The sequence below is a fragment of the Falco punctatus genome (assembly GCF_963210335.1).
Source record: "Falco punctatus genome assembly, chromosome: 2".
Taxonomy (NCBI): domain Eukaryota; kingdom Metazoa; phylum Chordata; class Aves; order Falconiformes; family Falconidae; genus Falco; species Falco punctatus.
In genome coordinates, this window is record NC_137581.1 from 83,732,215 (window position 1) to 83,753,884 (window position 21,670).

A 21,670-nucleotide genomic window follows, 5' to 3' on the forward strand; every position below is an offset into this window, starting at 1 on the left:
CTGATTTTAAATAAATGTCACTTAAGGATATTATGAAGGCTGTCTTTCAGGCTGCCATATTTGTTGATGAATTACTTGAATGGTGGTGCTCCGAATGGTTTCTGCTTTTTATAAAGCAGTTTCTACTTTTATTTTAAGCTTTTAACTATTGGAACAGGTTTTTAAAAGTACAGAATTATACCATGTCTTTATTTTGAACAACCCCAGAAGATGCTTGATACCAAACTGTGTTTTTGAGTTGAGTGTAACTTGTGTTTGCAGGTAATGTACCTTCATGTTTTGTTCTTGGTATGAAGAACATGCAGGCTGTAAAAGAGGACTGTACTTCAGTTATGCATATTTTACTGCTGCTGTTTGGCCTGATGGCTGTTAACAGCCACTGACACTATGGAACCACTTTATAGTGAAACTTTTGAAGTGCCCCTTCATCTGTACCTCCTCTGTTCTCTATGCTCAGTAGATCATCTTCATGGTTGTTGGGCTTTCCATAACAGAGGAGGTGTGACTTGACATGTGCAACATGGCATGGCACAACATTGCTTCAGGAGCAGTGAGAGAGATTTACTATTATGCTTGATTATAAAAAAAAATTTCCCCTTCCAAATTCACTATAAACTGGCTCTGCTATGAATCTGAGCTTTAGAGAAGCCCGCGCTGATGGCATTGCATAGATTATTGCATCCTAATCTTGCATGTCTTTTCGCAAAGCTTTCTTTTATTCTTAATTTTTATTTCCTTTCTTGCTGCAGTTTTTTTCTCTATTTTGTATTGTAGGATCGGGATATTCACCCCTTGAAGATGACGAAGATGTGTATGCACGCAGTAGATATAAAGGTGAATGCTTTGCTTATGTGCTAAAGAGGATCAGCTGATTGCTGAGAGAAAGCTTCGTTCATTTTCTTCTAATGGATTATAAAATCTTGGTGATCCATGGGTTTTCTCATGGATTTTTAGATCAAGATTTACTTTCTACTTGGAAGTTAGACCAAGTACTGATCACCACTCTTTTATGCACCTGAGTAAGTAACTTTTGCACTGCCTTTGCTCTTGGAAGATCAGGTTGCTAAATCATGAAAATCTAGGAAGAGCTGCTCTTTCTTCTTCATACATCCTAAAATAACCATCAGTGATAAGCTGACTCAGAACCTAGGCCTGCTGATGGTAATGTGTAGAGGGTACATGAAAGAGAACTTGATTTTCATGACTGTTTTTTCCCCCCCCTCCCATAAAACCGTTCGCATTTCAGGTTCACCTCCTACCTGAAATGCCAAGTGAAGTGTGTTTATCAAATGAACATGTGCATTCCAAAAACTAATTATGTAGCTGGATGAATGAGTGAATGGACTGACATGTTTATAAAGCAAATTCAGGCTTTCTTCCCTGTTCTAGAAGATTCTGCCATTCAGCAAGACTAAGAAGGTTTTTGCCACTACCAGTAAATCTTCCATTTACTATGTCCGTTTTCTTAAAAAGTCTGCTTCTCTCTCAGTACCCTTTTCCTCTGCCAGAATCCCTCAGAAGCCTAGCTGGTAAAGAAACTCAGCATTTAATTTGTCAATATTTAATTGATAACTGCATTTCTTTTTAGTAAACTAATCTGTGGATGTGCTAGAATTGTAATCATTTGATTACTTGAAAATACTGGGCATTGGTGTCTTGTACATTATTGATTCTCTGCAAAGAATCAATGGGCCTTATAAGAGGTAAGTCATAAAGTAATTCAGACATTTATGAACAACAAAAAGGAAAGCACAGATGTTATGGCTATGTTGCTGTTTTCATAAATGTCTTACGTTCCTCCCAGTAAAATACTTCAGTATAAAATTTTGCTTTGAAACACATGCAGAAATATTTATCTAAAACTTTATTTAGGTAAATTAATTTTTCTTTGCTTTTTAACATGTAATGCTCTGCAGACACATAGAAAAAGAATTCCAGAGATCATGAAGGTAAATCAATGCCAATTCATGCCAGGGCAGGCAAGTAGTTAAAATGTGGATTCTGTATAAATTCCTTTTATATGGTGATCCAAAATGGATTATACTCTTGTCAGCCAAAATGTCACCAGGTTAAGTGAAACATAATGACTCATTCATGCAGATATTAAAAACTGCCCTGAGTTTGGAAGCGCTACTGCCAAATGTTGAGGATCAGACAATGTGAATCTAGGAGTATGGAGTAGAAAAGGCTACTCTTCATTAGCATACTTATTTAAGTTGGTATTGGGGGGAAGGGGATGGGGAAAGACAAAGCAAGGAAAAATGGGCTGTGTGGCTACATTCAGAGCTTCTCCTTATATGTGCAGTCTAGCATTTTGGGTATGGCCCATTGCTCAGCAAATAAAACTTTCCAGTAACAAATAACTAAATGAATTTTCTTAACTGATGTTAACATATGTAAGCAGCATTGGTTTTTTCTTTGCACACATACTTATTAAACCGTGCATGCAAGCGCACAAATTTGTCCTCTTTGGCATCTGCAAACAAACAAAACGTTGCAGTTTATTGGGGGGGGAGGGGGGGGGCGGAGCAGGGCGGCCAGGCAGGGGGAGACAGCCTCCTACCAGACCCTTTTGTCTTTATCTGGGTGTTTTTCAACTTGCTCAGCTTTTCAGAGAAAAGATACTTCTGTGCCCACAGCATTTCTAAAGGATTTTTTCCCTTCCTCCCTGGTGAACCCTCAGCTCAGTTGGCTGATGTACCAGCAAGCAACAGCACAGCTGGTCACTTTGCATGCTGCTTGTGAAGGAAATGTTCAGCTGAGGCTGGTGTTTGAACAGGACTGAGGAGCTGGGGGAAACAATGCTCTAGAAAGTGCTTTCCTTCCTGCCACTTGGCGTGGCTGTCTCAGATCGTATTTGGTGAGGCAGGGCTTCCCAAATACAGCAGTTCTTGTGTTCATCACAGCTCTAGTGCCACTGCTCTGATAATCCTAATTTTTAACATGTTTTATTAAATATTGTTGTGATCAAACGGTAGCCCTAGCTATAGAGGCAACATTGTGGCTTCAACCATTTTTGCTTTCTGCCTGTCTTCCAGTGGTTTCAAACACAGGATTGAGTAATGCAGGTTGTTATATTGCTGAGGAATAGCGCAGACTTTCTATTAAACAGGAAAACAGTACATAGGTCCTGGTACCTAAAAATTCAAATTTCAGGTAAGTGAACCGAGCCCAGTACAAATGGTGAAGCTCCAGAAGAGGTGCCTGGGAAACCTGTATTTTCATTCTTATTCCCAAGTCTTCAGGATCATGGCTGGCTGATCTTGTCTTTGAGGCAGGGAACAGCCTATGTGACCTCTCAGGGCCCCACCCCGCCCTAATATTCCATAAATACTCCATGTAGCTGCTTAGCCTTTGAAAACCAGTATGTGCCTTCACTTAAACTTTGATCTAAAACTCTCTTGTGTTGTTTGATGTGTTTTCAGACACATAAGCTTTTCAAGTTAGCTGTTTTTTTTTCACTGATATCAATTGGTCTAAACCCAGCTATTTGCCCCCTTATAAACCCTGCCTCACCCACTTTCTTCTAATCACGTTCAGTTCTACAGTAAGCATAATAATGTTTTAGATCAAACAGATGTTCCTCCTAAGCTCTTCAAGTGCATGCATCCAAAAGCATGTCTGTTTTTGTTTTTCTTTCTGACAGTATCCTTTAGTCCAGTAAAAGATGTATTACCCCTCCCTAGGAGCCTTGCTTTGTTTCTCTCTGTAGACCACCGTAGCTGTAACAACACATTTTCCATTTGTGCATTAAACTGCATTTGTTAGCATTTATTTTAAATGTTATAAACGCTTTTCGCATGTATTGGAGAAATACAAAAATAAGCATGTCACAGTACAATATGACTGCTTCAGAAAAGGACTAGTTTAGAGGAACATACTTTTGGTCTAGTCAAAAGCTTGACAGTTAGTCTCTGATTTTAGTCCTCAGATGCTATTTTTGCTGATTCAGGACCAGCACAGCAAAATGTAGGTGGAAAATGTAGTTTCCATTGGGAAAGTGTAAATATGTCCTAGAGACATTGTATGCCGAATGTAAATATCTCATATATGAGAAATAGGCCATATTGATCTTTATTTATGTGTGAAGCTGGTCCAAATCGTGTAGAAAAATGCACATCATAACTACAGCTATTAAGAGCTAGAAGTGAACATCTGCCAGAGATGATCTAGAAATTATTTTTAAATCTCTCCTGTGATTTTGTAAGGATGAAGGCTAAAAGTTTTGTTTTGTTTGAGTTTTTGTTTTGTTTTGAGTTTTTTTTGTCTTTCTTGCAAACTTTCTTGCAAACTTCAAAAGCTTTGTCATGTGCCTCCTGCATGTCACACAATTTCAGGACCTGTCATCTTTCTCTTTTTGCCTTGCAATCCCTCCCTCCCTCTTGCCATGTCCTTTTCAAATCTTGGAGCTGAAAATGGGCAGGCTTAGTCACTCCTTGTGTAGGAAACTCCTCCTGAAAAGCTGCCGGCTGCAGAAAAAGCATGATTTTCTTGGTGCACCCTGTTGTCAAAGCTAAATAAAGATTTTGAAGCTTTGGCTGGGAAGGGGAAGTCTCTGTTTGATACAGCAGCCATCAGTATCACAGTACGGTGTTAAATCCTCACAAGCAGACAGTACCCATACCCTGAGTATTTCCAAGTGTAGCCCTAACCCATTATTAAAGTTTCAGGTTTACGTGCATGTTTCCCTTTTTCCTATGAGTTTGGTAGGAGCATTAGCCATGAGAAGTCCCAGCCAAATTCCAGTTTTCCTCCAACTCAGCAGATCCATCTATGTCATTGTCCTGCATCCAGGGAAAACTAGAAGGTGGTTCTTGTATGCCAGGCTACATTTCCATGATACTTCTTTTGAGGTGAAGAATATCACACATGAAGTCCAGACCTTTTAGAACATTTAGAACTGAATTTAAGTTTCTGCAGCTTGAGTTCCCTTTTCTGAATGTGAACTAAGCATGTAGTATGCTTGTGAATGAACATCAACACACTCCAAAGGATTTGACAGTAGGAGGTGTAGGGGTTTGTGCTGTCAAATGTATGCATTGTGCCTGAATGCTTGTTGCCCTAGGAAGCTACAAATTACTACCAGAAAGAGAGAAATAAGAACAGATTTTTTTTGAAAGCTCTTTGCTTAGTCTGTTGGATTGCATACTTGCCTTCAGATTTCATCATGGCAATGGTATCGTGTTCATTTGCTGGTAGAAGTTATATTGTGTTGGCAGTATAAAGAGTATTTGAGTGTTTCAGTGTGGCACTTTGGAACTGCTGAGAACAGCGAGGGAGCTGCCATTCTTGCACACTTCACAAATTTCAGTTCAAGTTTAACCCTGGGTGCTAACTTGGAAAGTAACTTTGCAAAATTGGAGCTGTACTTAAATTCTGAACGGTTGTTCTGACAGGTGGAGGGTGTGTACAGACAAGCTTGATGTATTGGCAATATGATTTATTTAAGTTGCATCCCTTCTAAACTGTGCGAGAGCTTGAACTATCAAAGACTTCAGCCAAGGCAATGTCCTTTACTGCACAAATTATTACAGAAGATTTTTTTTTTTTTTTGAATGGGCAGTAAGAGCTAAAAGTTCTAAAGATGACAACTACAGCTAGACCAAAGGTGTTCCTAATGCAACCTTTTGTTACCAAAGGGAAGTTAAATGTATCCATGTAAAAACAAGAGGGGAAAAAAGGTCTGGTTGTCATCAAACTGTCCACATGGTGGCACACTTATTCCACGGACAAAAAAACATAGCCCCCCCCCCCCCCCCACCCCCCCACCCCTGGATTTAACGGCTACAGTCTTTAATATTTGTAATAACAAAGGTCTGCCAGTCTTTGAAGGGCTGACCTTCTGATGTATAAGACTTAGTGCAACTTGCTGCAGTGTTACTTCTCCACTTTGAGGACTGGTGGTTTTTAAATAACACTTTTCCATTTCTTCTCTCTGACCTTGAATAAAGTAAGTGATTTTATATTCCTGTCTGACCTTTTACATTTTGCAAAGTACTATGTGTGGTTTTTTGTTCTGTGCCAGAAACACCGTGGTGCTCCCCCATTAAAGTGAAACATGGTTATGCAAACTGCAGGACACCTCAAGGGGAATATTACAAGAATGTATTGGGAACAAGGTGTGATATTCGCTGTCAAAAAGGCTACGAACTGCATGGCCCTCAGCAGCTAATTTGTCAGTCAAACAAACGCTGGTCTGGGAAAGTGCTGTGCAAACGTAAGTAGCTATGAAATATGTGTGTGCAGCTTGCACCGCAGGTTCAGCAGACAATAAACTCTTACTTGCTTTTGAAACAGTGATCTTTAGGTTGTTATTGGTATTTTAGACATTGACAATGTACTTGGATATGTAGATTGGCTTATGGTTGAGAATCTTACCGTGGTGCATGGCATGATAAGTATCATGAGTGGTAGGAATACTCCTGGCCGATAGGGAATGTTTTATGACTGGGATTTTAATTTGTGGGAATAGTTTTATTACAGAGTCATAAAGCTGCTTTGGAGTATTGTCCATCTTGGATTTTATAAGTTGATGCAATTTGTATCAGGAGTCTAAATGGGCTCTTGCAGTAAAACCTTTTCTGAGAACAGACAAATAGGTACTCGTGATCTTTTTCTAATACAAATATTGTGTTAGACCACTGATGTGTATGTAAAGTTAAATTTGAAATGCGGCTAATAAGAATCCCATGAAAAAACTCATGTGGAACATGACTTTCTCCCACTTGTCATTTGCTAGCTGTGCCTTTATTTCTGTGTAATACTCCATACTCACTTTACTCTAAAGGTGGGATAGCAGGTTTCCAGAAGTCTTTGTTTTCTGTTCCAGAAAAGCGCTGCCCCACCCTGTCCATGCCGACCAACGGGGGCTTCAAGTGTTTAGATGGTGCCTACTTTGGCTCAAGGTGTGAGTACTACTGTTCACCAGGATACCAGCTGAAAGGTGACCGTATAGTAACGTGCATGGACAACAAAGTTTGGAGTGGCCGACCAGCATCCTGCGTTGGTAAGTGGGATGGTTGGTCTGCATCCCAGAAAGTGTACATCTTGAGGTACCTGCTGGTGCCCAAGTCCTCCAAGTAAATTGCAAATTGCTTATGTTTTTTTAATTCAGGTCCTGGGCAGAAAAAAGAAACTGTCCTTTTTGAGGAAGCAGAGAACCATTTTCCAGGGGATACAGAGCATTCTCTGTCAGTTAGTACTTTCATTCCCAAGTAACCATCTTCCTTACACACAGGCTATCAGCTCCAAGCATTATCACTTTAATAAAGATGAGGCTGGTGTAAATGGCCAGTGCTTTACAATGCTTATAACAGCCTTCACTGATCTCCTGGGTGACTGGCTGGTAGTCTGTAATTACTGTGCTGCTTGCTTAGCATGTTCTCTATGCTGGAGTCTGTCCTGCTCTCTGCAGCTTACTGAGTTGCAGGTTTGGAACTAAACTCTTTGTCTGACTTGTTACTTTTCTTTCTTGAGATCATGGTCTCCAAATATATCCATGGAATATGAATGGATTGTAGTTACCAGCATGGTTGCAGTAAGCCTAAACTAAATTTCAGCCTAATTCACATTAGTTATGTGAGCAATATTCATTACATAGTCAGCGGTTTCCTGGGAACCTCAGCTGGAATAACTGTTTTTATATACATAAATCAAAAGAGAGATAAACAAATATTGAGATTCAGCTTTCCTACTAATGAGATTTCAGCAGATAGTGAAGTCTCAGCTGCTACTCTTGTTTCTGGGAAGTCTCTGATAAAAGCTTCAGCAGCCACCCACAAAGAAGTGTATTTTTTTGCCATCTGAATTGGCTACCGTGTGGGTGGTGGAGTATTTATGCTCAGTGTTTTCTGTGTACAATAACTTGGTTTTCCTCAGAATGCCTGTGGCTCAGTCTAAGTTAGCAAATGGCTTTGGAGTCGCTCCACTGTGGCCTGACGTTCGTAGAATTTTGTTCAGGTTTCCTGTTACTTGATGTTGTACAAATGTAGAAGTGAGCCTGCTGCTTTGATCAAGATTGTTTATGGTGTCTCTTGTTTTTATTTACAAAAAACAAAAAAAGCCTTCTCCTTCTCAGTGGTGTGGGCAGAGGAAGAAAACCAAACCCTTTTAAGTCTGGGAATGATAAAATGTTGTACTCTATTTCCTGGCACTTTCAGAACCTCATCTGTTTGCAGTAATGAGATGTTTATTACAGAGGATGCTGTCTGGCAGAGTAGAGTAAGCAAGTATTTCTTCAGCACAAAAAGAGGCTAAGTTAGCACTAACGTTTCTTTTTGGGACCAGAAATGCAGGATAGTTGTTACGCAGGTTATTGCAAGTCCCAAGTAACCCGGTAAAAGTAATACTATTATTTTAGTTCTGGTAGTACTACATAGTATGGAGAAGACCCCTTCAAACCTTGTGTGCACACAGTTCCTGTGCGCAAATAGTGAATTGTGCAGTTAGCAAACTGTTTAATAATGTGTGCTGGTATCTTTTGACCTTTTGATAGGTAGGATATTTTTTTTTTTTGGCAAGACACGACTCTAAAAGTATGATGCAGTTTGCAGTTGAACACATATCCCTTACTGTAATTCAGTAGTTACAGAAACTTCATCAGTGAACTGCAGCCTACAAAAGCTTACCAGTGGCCAGGAGAGAACTGGCTGAACAGCTCGCTTTCAGCTGAAAAGTAAAATTAAGGTGAGGGGAGCAATGAAATGCAGGTGAAGAGACTGGTTTATATCTTACCTTAGCATATAAGCCGTTAGTTGCACTGTGCTCAGCAGGGATGTTGCGTGTGATCATAGACGTGGGCTGGTAAAGTTCATGTCATTGCCAATAGGTGGGGAAGTGTCCTGGGGACACAACAGCTATTTGGCATCAAGTATGGCAAAAATACTACAGACCCGAATTTATAATCCTCTTGAAAACAAGGGGATTTCCTCTACCCTTTTGTACTGCAGTTGCACGGCTTGGCATTTTTGCACAAAACTGTGTGGGGTTTGCGGTGCAGTAGCAAAGATCCATGTAAAGAACGGCATAAGGCTGACGTCATTGCTGAAACAGGTATTCATTAAAAGGGGGGAGAAAAAGATATTTTTAAAAAGAAAATTAGGTATGTTTTAGCAGTTGCTTACAGAAGCCCTTACAGTGAGTATTCCATCCTAACAAAGCAGACCGTCTTGTTCCCTGTCCCCCTGCTGTAAGAGGAAAGATATCCTTCATGTTGCCGAAATAACTTTGATTAAAAAAGATCAATGTACAGCTGCTTTTGGTTATCAGTTAGCTAAAAATGCCAGTACTCACTTGAATAATGTTTCTATTATATCCTTAATGCACTGTAACATAGACTGAAATAAGTATTTTCCTCTAGAAGATTGAAAAATGTCACTGTCTTTTCTTCTATAAAGGTTTAATTTTCCTGCTGATTTAATAACAGAGGTTGTGGTAAACGGCTGTCACTGTGCTAAGTCATCGTGTTGTCACATCCTAAGTCTGTACCGATAGGCAGTTAACTAACAGCTTCCAACTGTGGATGTCTGAAATAAGCTTTGCACTCTGAGTCATTAATTATACAGGCCCTGATAATGGAATTTTGAAATACAGAGCAATTCTTTGTGGAGGGGATTGGGGAGTGCAGGACAATGTTTTTCATTCCCCCTTTTTATGATTTCCAGTCTCTGCATCTCTTTATGCTTTTGACACAGACTAATGTTTTGAATTAACTTCCAGCCATCATTTAATGTCATCAGAAATCGGTAATACCAGTGTATTAATGTAGCAGCAGACCATTTACTTGACCCATACAGCCTCTTAAATAAGCAAGCAGTGAGCATTCAGTACCATCCTTCTGTTTCTTTCCTCTTGTCGTCCCAAATTCACAAGCAAGTAAATGTAAACCGTAACAAATTATGAGAAGGGCAGTTAACAAGCTCTTTAAATTTTGTTGACATTGTTAATATGGCCACCCCCAGAAGTATGTTTAAGACATAAATAAAGAAATCTAAAACCTATTTGAAAACTTCATGGTTTTCACCACAAAGTTCAAAAGGCTGCTTTAAAATTCAGTATTCCACTGCTGACCTCCAGATGCCATGTCTGTAGTGCTGCTTCCCCATATGGCGCCAGAGTACCAGTTGCTGCTGCCAAGTAGCCAAGAAAAGCAACAGCTTACAAGAATGTTGCTGAATGGTACCACATTTTTTTTGAAAACTCAAATTCTCTGCCTATGATTTTAACCTCACGGGCAAGATCCACCTGTTTAATACATAACCCAGCTAAACAGCTTAAATAAATGCGCTTGGCTTTTCAGCAGTGACACTAGTAAAAGCATAAGATGAGCTGTATGGGGTCAGATAACCTTGCATCGTGTCCTGGCTCCAACTCTGGCTAGGAATACTTATTAAGCAAGAGAGTCTGACAATCCGGTGCTTCCAGGATGGCTTTTCTCTCTGATAAAACCTCCCCAGCAGTCGTGAGTTCCTCTGTTGGGGTTTGTTTTGGAACCAGTTTAATTTTCTGACCTGCAGGTTGGGCATCTTGCTCACATCATACATTTTGTTGAAGGTTTTTTGCAGGTTGTTTCAGTTTTGTCACTTATGCATTTGCCTGTTCTCTGGTCACCTTCTTTGCATTTAAACGGGTTGGGTTGGTTTTAGACCAGTCTTCCTTCTGCAAGCTGTGGCCAAGGAGCTTAACGTGCTGTAGATTGGCTGCAACTTTGTACAAGGACATAAGGAAAAGACCTGAGCATTCTTTGTTTTAAGGCATCCCAGTGGCCACTGCAGTTAAAGAGCCTCTTTGGTAGACAGCTGCTTTCTCTTGGTCTGTTTCAAAGCAGAGTTATTCTGGTAGGGTTCATTTAGTGCCTATTGAATGCTAAGAGGCAGCTGAAATGACCAAAGAAAATATCTTTTCCAGGAGTTTTTAAATCCAGCTAAAAAGGCTGCCTGACCCCCGGGTGCTTGGTGAGTTGGTTCCCACAGTAACTGTATTGTTTGTCTTTACGATGTGGAAGTCCAAGCTGGTTCATGCCAACCAGTCTTCTCTGTACTAAATAGTGTAATTAGCTTTCCGTTTAATTAAATGCTTAAAACACTGGGTCCTTAAATGCTGTTCTGTCTTTTATTCCAGCATCATTTATTTAATGTATACTGTCCATAGCACAGCGGTGAGCTGTCGCCACAGTAAACTAACTAGAGCCAGAAGCAGCCTTGGTGAGACTGGGTTATTGACTGGGTTATTTCTTACCTTAATTCAGCTACACTGGGGGGTTATTGAGAGCTACGTGGTTTTGTAGAGGAGGGCAGAGCTCTCACTGACTGCAGTGTGAGCAGGTTTCCACACATAATGGGAAGGTACTCTAAAAATGATGGAGTGAATAAGAGATGTGAGGAAAGGAGACAAAGTGCTACCTACAGCCAGAGTACTTGAAAATCCTGCTCATTTGCATACTGTAGCAGATGAAGGAAGGAGGAGTGAATGAATTTACGAAATGAAACAGTTGAAGAATCCATAAAGAAGTAGTGAAGGGTGTTCCTGTAAAGTACAGGAAGCTTCAAAAGCTGTTTAGCAGATTCAGTTGTTCATTTGTGATTGCACCACTCCCTGTAGTGGGAACCCACTCTTGCTAGCTTCACCTTCCAGTAGGATCTACAAAGAAATCAACAGTATAGGAGGAAGGAGATACATTTTCATTGTTTAATTGCCAAAAAAAATCCCACAAAAAATAGCTTTTGTAGAAGGTAATTTGCAGTATTCATGATGTTTTCTGAGCAACTTCAGTACGATGTTTACTTGCCTGTGTCTCCCTGACTCCTTCATGTGCAAAATTAAGACATGAGCTCTTCCTATGGAAATGCCTCACAAAGCTGCAGGGGTTGGAGGAAAGCTCTACAGAAGAAACAGAGAGAAGCTAGTTTTCGAGGATCCAAAGTTCTTGGAATCCTGTTAAAAGTTTGAAGGGGCGGGGCTGCACTTGCCCTAGTTAAACTTGTAGAATATGAGGGTCTATGAAATCGTTTCATATATTTGATGCTTTATAAAGACCTAAATGGTTTTTCATTGGTTTTTTTTTTTTTATTATTTTTGAAAGCAAGCCAGATTGTGCTTTATATCTACCCTGCAAATGAAAAGACAAGGCCTGCCATCCTTGAAATCTAAGCAGTGTTTTAGGGATTGCTTTCTATTTGCAGGTAAAAAGCAGTCCTGTCTCTGTTCATTTTTAAAGCTGGTATGTGACTCCATGGATTTAGTCCTCATTTTAGACATAACCCAAGACATGGTCAAAAACCTGAGACTAAGCTATTAAATGTAGGTTTTTCAGTTAATGATTGTGATTGTATTTGGTTGGCCCACGCATTTTTGTTATGCTGGCAGGATTGGCAATGAACATGGCTGAAGACAAGTAGCTGTGCATCACCTTTATCATCCATCAGGGTCTTTTATCATTCCTACTGTTCCTTTACTCCTGAGTAATAATCACAGTGTTCTGGTAGCAGTTAAACCAGCTTTCCAAATATACTGGTCTACTTTTTGTTTTGTGTTACCTGTAAGGCATTATTATAAGAATTATTCAAAAAAAATCAAATGCAGCAGCAATTCTCTGCAAAGTGACAATTGTGTCAGTCTTCTGTTGTTTCTCTTTTTGCCATTATTGCAGGAAAAATAACCAGTGTGCAAAGTTAGCATGCAGAGAGAGATTTATGTTCAGTATACTTTTAAAATGTTCTTAATCACAGTATCTACCACACAGGTGAACAAAGAAAGGAAGAGCAGATAAATAGAACATCCAGGCTCCTGGGGTACATCTTGGGCAGCCCTCCTTAGAGCTTAGGGTTAAATATATGTCCATTTGTTGACATTGCTTTTTAACTGGGGACTACTATGTAAAGAAATTTACAATAAATACTTTTCATTAACTTTTTACATTGCAAGGCGTTGATCATTGTCATCTCTTACTCTTCTTACAAAAAGGTGAGAAGCACAGGCTCCACATGCCTTGGCTGGGATGGCTCCAGTGTTGAAGAGGCCAGCTGAAGGTGGTCCTGGGTTAGGCTGACAACAGGGCAAGAGCTGTGAAGAAAATGCATAGCTGTAACAGATGCACCGGTGCCCATTTCTGTGACATTTATTTCAACAGATACTGAACCTCCAAGAATCCAGTGCCCGAGCGTGAAGGAGAAAACTGCGGAGCCCAATAAGTTGACAGCCAGAGTGTTCTGGGACACCCCAGAGGGACGGGACACTGCTGACGGGATTCTGACAGAGTAGGTGCAAGTCCGTAGATGTCTGCATTTTTCTCCTTTTTATTCCCGGGGTTCTTGGTTAGCAGTTCAGCTGATGAGAAGGGCCAGGTACCCATTCCCCTTAATTCATCCAAGATGCTTATTTATAGCTGTCACATGTCACTGGCCTGTGAAGAATTGCATGTTTAACTGAAAAAGGAAAAGTTGACAATACGGGGGTGAACTATTCCAGAACTGGCTTCTACGGGAAGCATAGCAGATTGTTATGGTTATTTTAGAGCTGGTGGAATAAACAATAGTATTTTGACTGCACCTGTGAAATTTTCCAGAGCTGCTTTGTGAGTCTCATAGTCAACAAGTTTTCTTACAGAAAGTTACCTTTTATACATAACAATGAAAAGAGAATAGTGCATTGGAGGTAGCAGCAGAGGCAATTTTGACTGTCTTAAAAAAAATCAAGGTGAATTGTGTCACAAAACAGTGTCTGCAATCATCTTTAGGCTTCTTCCTGAAGTAGCACTGGCTGCTGATGTCCCAGCATTCTGCAGTTACCTTTCAATACTTCTTGTTTGAATATTTGGTAGCTTTAAACATTGGATTCAAACTTAACTCTTCAAAATTTCCTTGTCAATTTTATGGTTTCACAGTCACGTCTTCCAGAAAAGCAAGGTGTACTTGTGATGTCACCGCTGTTTCTGATTTTCCCATCTTTATTGTGCAGGATTTATAGCAATCTAGCTAGAGTATTGTAATGGTAAGGGTAAAGAAAATCTGCTGCTTTCAGTAAGCAAATTACATCTTCTAACGGCATATTAGTGGACTGGTTAAGCTTAAAATCTCAAGAGTTGTAAGCCTAAAGATGTTTACGGTTTTATGCAAATACAAAAAAGCTGTTGAAAGACACAGTGACACTGCCTTTTTATTGCTATAACTTAAATAATATCAGAAATAATTCATTGCACAATTAAAAATATATTGCTGTTGATATCTGATGTAATAGTTCCTTGACAGTTAACAGCATTAAAAAAATTAAGCCTGACAAAACCTGAAAAGCATCAGAACAAAGAAATCCCATAGTCTTTTTTGATGAAGTGATATCTGGCAGACAAAAAAAAATGAGGAATATCCCACATAGACTTTGTCATATGGATAACTGTTCTCATCCCAAGAGGTTGAATCTGTGGAGCTTTTCCATAAATTACATCTCTAATTTTATAAAATCTTGCTAAACTGTGATATTTTATAGAACATGCAGTGCTGTCCTTAAATACACTGAGTCCTGCAGTGCCTTGAGTACATAAGCTTTTGCATTACATGGAACACTGCTCAACCTTACTGCTTCAATAATGAGGAGAAGCTTAACATGTGTGTATTCTCCTGCCGCGTTTGCATGATAGGAACAAGTTCCAGGTGTTTTCTTCTTCTTCTGTGATTTCATTTCTGTGAATCACCACACCCTTCTGCTGTGGCAATAAATCTTGCTTTCTATTCCACTTCTGTACACGTGAACAGCCGCAAGTGACAATCATAGGAGCAGTACAGCCAGCCAGCCAGGGTACATCCCCACTGTAAGAGGCAGGAAATTTTTTTTACGCTGCCAGCTCTGGGTTACACTGCAGCCCTGACAGTGGATTGTTCACAATACAAAATGTGGGAAGATCAGTCTCTTTCCCATATGTAAGGAAAGGGAAGCTCGAGTTCCTTTGGGCATGGCGTGATGCTTGGCTACACTACTGGTTGTCTTATGGAAGCAAGTGGGCCCTGCCTGCTCTGCCTCCCTTGTCTCTCAGCAAGGTGAGACCCTTTTGTACAACTCTAAGGGTGGGCTGTTGGTAGCAAGTTTAAATACTCTGGCTGCTGCTTCCCAGCTTCTTCCTTTGCTTACTCTCAGCCCTCAGTCATGCAGTGCAGCCAGACAATCTTAGCATGCCACAAATGTCACTCTTCAGGCTTTTACAGCATTGCCAGGAGGAAAATACTGGTGACTTTATAAATGTCTGCCCTGTTTTATCTCCTGTTTTAGTGTTATTTTGAAAGGTTTGCCACCAGGGTCACATTTTCCAGAAGGCGACCACAAAATCCAATATACTGTGTACGACAGAGCTGAAAACAAAGGCACTTGCAAATTTCTTGTTAAAGTCAGAGGTAAGAATGATGTTTTACCCTATAAATACAGTCACTGATTTCCATCTGGCTTAGTAGGTGATTTGAGAAATATCCTCGTTTCTGTATTTGTCTCCATATGTATGTGTATGCAAACTGTATGTTGATGCTGAAAGGGAGAACGCCATCTTGCTCATGACCCTGCGGGCCAGGCTTGCAGAAGGATGGACAGCCTGCGCTCTGCACATCAGGGGAGAGCTGTATTGATCTGTCCTGCTTCCAGCTCCTCATCCTTTACCTCCTGCTGGCTTCTACCTGATCCTTAGCTTGTGAGCTGCTGAAACAAGTATGCGAAGGGGTTTTTTCAGCTGTGACTCACAGCTGTGAAGCAGAGCCGCCCTTTCACAAGTCCAGATCTTGAAGTCTGGAGTTGAATACACAGAGCTGAAACCTGTAGGTTTCAGCTTCAGCTTTTTTTTGTGCTCCATGACCTTTTGTCACCAGCATACAGCTATATATCTGTATCATTTTAGTTTAAATATGAGTTAAGAGGAGGTTTTTTTGTTTGGTTGGGATTTTAAAATATATTAATAATATAGAAAACAAACAGAAAAATGTCTTCAATACTGGTATTCCGCTGGTCATGCTACCCTAGTAATAAACAGGATGATTCATGCCTTGTCTTTATTTTTTTTTTTTGGCCTCTTGCTTAAAAGTCAGGCGCTGTGTGAAATTAAATGCCCCAGATAATGGATACATCAAGTGTTCAGGTGATGGAAATAACTATGGTGCTACGTGTGAGTTCTCCTGCATTGGTGGCTATGAGCTGCAAGGAAGCCCAGCTAGAGTATGCCAGTACAATTTGGGGTGGTCAGGAGTGGAGCCAACCTGTGCACGTAAGTGAGTATTTCACCACTTTACCAGAAGGGCTGCCAGAGCAATGGTTCTTGTGGCAATGAGAATTTGGGAATGGGGTGTGGGGTGGAATACAACTGTAAATTTTAATGCCCTAGAGGTAAGAAACTTAATCTCTGTCTCCTCTGCCAATTTGCGCTTACAGCTGAAGCCTTTGCCACCTTTGGCTGCTCTTTCCTAGGATGGTGGTGGTACCTCACAACTGATAGGTGTTTTAGCTCAGAGCTCTCTCCAAAACTTCTCATTCTGGAGTCAGTCCATCTTGCAAGTCAGAACAGCTTAAGATAAAACTGTTGGCTTCAATGAGGCCAGTATTTCACCCATATCTTCTTTATTATTATTTCTTGTTCTTATGCTTCTTCTGTCTTAACAGTTTGTGCTTTTAGAAATAGATCTGTTTTCAGTATGCTCTATAACTTTTGCTTTAATTCTAGCCATGAATATTAATGTGAATGTGAGGACTGCAGCTGCACTTCTGGATCAGTTTTATGAGAAGCGGAGACTGCTAATTATTTCAACACCTACTGCAGCCAACTTTTTCTACAGGATGCAGTTGGGAATGCTGCAGGTAAACACATTTAAGGGGGGGTGCAACTATTATTTATCTATAAAGAAGGACACAAGAGGACAAACTTCACTGTTTGATATAAGTCCACAAACTTCAGCTGTTATATTTCAGCCACTGAAGAACTTGGCTGAAGCAGTAACAGTTCTGGAATAATCCAGAGGGGTCTGAGTTGAAACGTCTCCCCAGTCTCTAATTCAGCTCCATTCTGGACTGTGCTGCCTCTGACAGACCAGTTGCTGAATCCCAGGCAGTTCTGGCCCTTTTCCATCCTCCCCATATTAATTTAATATTAACTTGTGCTCAATAATCATTCCCTAATGCAGCTCCTAATGAAGCTGAAAACCCCCCAAACCATCCAGCACTTCAGTGGTTGCAGTTCATGCAGGCTTACAGACTTGGTAACTACAGTGCAAGGAAATGTGAATAGCTTCAGAAATAACCAGTGCACCAGCAAAGAAAGGACCAGAGCCTCAGCATAGAAATCATCCAGAGTGCTGGAGCTATCTTTGTATTTTGTTCCAAAAAAAAGAAAACTTCTGGTAATTGTCCTTCTTATGTATTGTAAATGGGATGCTCTTGTTGGGTTCTTGCTAGACATAGGGATGTATCTCAGAAATGTATCTGCGTCCTTAGGGAAAAGAGCCAGTCCTGTATTCTTTCACAGCAGTAAGTGCTTCTGCCTTGTTTCTTTTCTCACAACTGTAGCAAACTGCTGGCTTAAGTGACTGTTGTATTAAAAAAATAATATTTTTTTTTCTTTCTCCCTATTAGATTAACTTGGCAAGAGAATTCAATATATTGATCAAAATGAAATAGTTTAAAATGCTGAATTTAATGGCTGTAGTACATTTCCCACTGCTTGACAGTGGTCAGACAAGTTGTCATGAAAGAAAACTTTCTGCAGTCAACTTCCATTTCACAGACCTTGTTTTGATTGCTAAATTAATTAGACTACTGGCACAGTGTTTAATGCCCTGGCATCATTTCATGTCATTACAAAGACAAGTTTATTTCTCCTAGGGTGGTCTCTGTGTGTTGTTTTTCTCAGGGTAGTTAATAATCTGTCATTTAATATCCCCTGGAGTCATGAAGCTCTAGCTCTTTGCAGAGAGAATTAGAGACTTTTCAAAGTATGCTCCTGTTTTAGCTTAAACCATCTCACATAAAATTGGACTCTGTGAGCACTTGCTGCACGCTCAAAACAACCCCCTGTTCTCTCACTGATGATTAACACACCTCTTTCTTCTTTTAACCCTCCAGCCAGCACAGTGTGGTTTAGACCTCCGACATGTCACCGTAGTTGAATTGGTTGGTGTCTTCCCAGCACAGATAGGAAGAATAGGTGTAAAGCTGCTGCCCCCATCACTTGCCCTGCAACTCAGGTAAACTAAGCTCTCACTACTGGTGTGTTTGCACCTTAGCATGCATGATGTATAGCTTTTGATCCCCTGCATCTTAATCTCTAAACATACATATTCTACTCTAATGTACATAGCTAGACACTGGAAGGTAGATGTTGATGAGGAAGTTTTAGGATTAATTTGCTGTCTCCATGTAATAGGTACTGCAAATTTATGGGCATTTATTATTTATGAAATTAAGGCTGTGACCCATTTAAATGTTAAACAAGCTGAAGTATACATCATTCTTTCAAGTGCCATGTCTTCCTTGTCCCTCTGCTCAAACTGAGTGAATTTCTGGATTCATGTGAACTCCCTGGCTATCACTTTGATCACATTATAGGTCTGTATTTTTTGGATGCTACCACTGAAAACACTTCAAGTATGTCCGCGTTTGTGCTGGAATTGGTCTAATGCAGTCATGACAGGCTGCAATCACTTAGCAAGGACAGCCTTGGAGCAGCCACCGGTGCAGCCCCAGATGGCAGTGGCAGCTCATCTCTGCAGTGCTGCTGGTGGTTGTGGCCAGGCCAGAAAGGGAAGCAATGGTTGCTCTTTGAAGTCCCACATGTAGAAATGATACGGGCAGTATTTCAAAGGGGAAATTATCTCAGCCTCCCTAGCTTGACTACAACATTCAGCAGTTTTACTGAGGTGCCTAAACTGTTCTGACTTGGTTGTAGACTGACAGGAGGTTGGTTTGCACTTGAAAGGCAAACTTCAAGTGCCAGTATTTTCTAGGGACAAGAGGACTACAAGAGCCAAAAGTGAAAGCCTCATTGGCAGGGAAAGTAGTAGTTATTCAGGAAAAAAGTCCAGGAGCATTTTAGGCAACATCTTCTGTGTTATGCCTGAGGAAATTGAGTGAATTTTAATTTGAGACAATAAAAAAGGCTGACAAGTCAGAGAGGCTTTTTTGGATTACAAAAAATAAAAACATTGGTTCTCTGTAAAAGGAGAAAGAGAGCACAAAAAGCTTGTCTTTTACTTTTTTTTTGAATAAAAGTACTTTTACTGAAGTTAAAATAGTTTTCTTGTGACTCTGTAGAAAATAATAAGCTCTGGTAACCCCTTTTGCCCTGCCCTGCACTCTAAGTTTTCTATTTGATTTTTTTTCTCTGTTGTTCCTACAGTATGTGAATTATAGCATTCCAGTTCTGGAAGGCACTTAAATCAAAATGAAATGCACCCTTAAACATCTTGAATAAAAATGCTGTCCGGAATTGGCATTCAGTAAATTAATGAGCACAGGTACACTCATTAAAACTTGGAAATCTCAGAAGGTTAGCATTTGGATTTGTAGAAAGTAAGCATTTTTCTTAGGTGAGGCACAAGAGGAATGTAGTTTCACTGTAGCTTAGCTTCAAACTTTATTTTAGTTTGAATTTAATCACCAGGCTTCCTAATTGCAACAAGATAATGCCTAGAGCATTCAAACTTGGTTAAAGGCTTGAGGAAAGTCTATTTTGACGCTTCACATGTTACCAACATCCCCACCCCCCTGGACCCTGTTCTTCATGGCAGCTTTCCTGTTCTGATGCCTGTCTGTTACGGCTGCCTGAATTTAGTTTCCCCACACCAATGATGTTGACTGATGGCATGTCTAAGGATCTTCTAGTTCATCACTCCTTCAATGAAAAGATGAAGAGAGCACCACTTGTTACTACTGTTGCACCTCCAGGGGAGTTCACCACTTGGAAGGAAAGGACTCCACTATGATTAGCAGTGGCTTTTGTTCTCTTAAACTGGAGTTACCACCAGGTAGATGGTTATTATTAGGAAGATGAAAACTTGACTCCAATAAATTCATTCTGCTTTTTCTCATTGTTGTTTTATACCATGTGGCAGCCAAGAAAGGGAATAGTCTGCTTGTAACTCTAGCTTCATCACAATGGTTTTCTCCAGGCCTTTAGGTCTTATGTGTGTTTTTTTCTCTTATGATAACCATAAGTAATGGCGTATGCTATACTAACAGTCAGAGGTCTAAGAAGAAAACAGAGCTGAGTGCAGTTAACTTGACCCTTTCTTAATGCAGAGGTGCGGCCTGCAGCACGTGCTGGCACCTGTGCTCTCTTGTTCTTACAGCTGCAACAGAGCGGACCCTGTATAGCCTCCGCTGCTTAGGCCCAGCAGGCTGGTTCTGCCAATTATTAGTTGGAAGTGCACAGGCAGATAAAACGCGTTCCTTATTTTGCAGGCTGCTGCTGAGGATCCCCCATTACAATTTCAACATTGTGGTGATGGACAAGCATGGAATGGACAAGGAACGCTATCCTTTCCCAGCAACACCAGCTGAGCTCTTTGCACTTATTGACAATTTTCCCTTGAGAAAAGAAGAGATGAAACTGCAAGCAGAAATTGGTCAGTCATGTCCCTAATTCATGATTGCAGAGCTTGCAGTTCTCAGTGAATTGTTTTTTATTCCATGTGATTCTCCCCTTGGTGCTACACAAAGCATGGCTTTTTTAATCACTGATGTACAGATTTTTTATGTGTACTGTTAAGTCTGTCCAGCTGTGTAGCTACTCTGCAGAGAAGTATGCATGATGCTTTTTTGTACTTTCAGCCATCTTTAGATAAATGTGTATGTAGGATTACTACCCAATGGAGTTTCTTGTACAGAGAGTGAAAAACTGAGGCACGCTTCTGGGAGTTTATTTTGGATTTTTCATTCAGTGTAAAATTGGGGTTTCTTTCTTACTGTTTATAAGTCTTTTTATTAATAAAATATTGTTTTGCAAACAGATAGTTGTCTAAAGTTCCTCATGGGGTTAAGTTGATAGATTAATTCAAAAGTTGAATCAAAATGCCTCTCTGCAAACCGTTATAACAGAGACATTGGCCTCAAAGCGTACAAGCAACCCAGTGGTGTCTTTCATTTCCACTAATAATATGGTTGATCACGGACCCAAAGCATACATCAAAGGAAATGCAAGTACCTGTTTTCAGCAGCAGCAAGGAGAGAATAGCTGATGGCAGGAGTATGGAAGTCACTGCCAGAAGGAATACCATAGATGAACAGTGAGCAGTGTAGAAGTTGGGCAGTAATTTCTAAAGGCCCATATGGCAATGCTTCATAGAAAAATACACTCTTACCTGATAGGCTTCTGCTTTAGTCAACAGGCTTGGGGTAGCAGAATTCTGTTCCCTCTTGATCTTGGAGACAGCCAGGCTGTTCATTTCGTGGCAGAGAAGCATTAACCCCAGAGAAATTTCATCAAGCATTTGTCATTTCCAGATCTGTGAAAATATTTGTTTGCAGGTTATTGCTTTCTTACAAATTAACAAAAATATTCCCTGCTTAATAAAAAAGGATAGGAGGCAATCAAAAAAGGAAGGAGTTTTCTATTGTTTTATTAGAGCCCACAAACTTGCCAATCCACTGCGAAGAATATACATCCTGCATGAAGAATATAAGCATCAAAGGAGTGAAAATTGTGACTTACAGCTTT

General features: G+C 40.3%; 1 protein-coding gene across 2 annotated transcripts in view; it reads left to right on the forward strand.

The window, feature by feature from the left end:
• Window positions 1-20,964, forward strand: part of SRPX (sushi repeat containing protein X-linked) — a 48,028-nt gene extending 27,064 nt beyond the window's left edge. The window contains exons 2-10 of one of the 2 annotated variants that reach the window (XM_080374354.1): window positions 775-834; window positions 6,026-6,217; window positions 6,830-7,006; window positions 13,127-13,253; window positions 15,256-15,377; window positions 16,052-16,231; window positions 16,685-16,818; window positions 18,079-18,200; window positions 20,416-20,964. In XM_080374354.1, the coding sequence (XP_080230480.1) occupies window positions 775-834; window positions 6,026-6,217; window positions 6,830-7,006; window positions 13,127-13,253; window positions 15,256-15,377; window positions 16,052-16,231; window positions 16,685-16,818; window positions 18,079-18,200; window positions 20,416-20,596 (1,295 nt within the window). In that variant the 3' untranslated portion in view covers window positions 20,597-20,964. The remainder of the gene's footprint in view (window positions 1-774; window positions 835-6,025; window positions 6,218-6,829; window positions 7,007-13,126; window positions 13,254-15,255; window positions 15,378-16,051; window positions 16,232-16,684; window positions 16,819-18,078; window positions 18,201-20,415) is intronic. The other variant, XM_080374355.1, reaches the window with a different exon arrangement.
• Window positions 20,965-21,670: the final 706 nt, after the last annotated feature.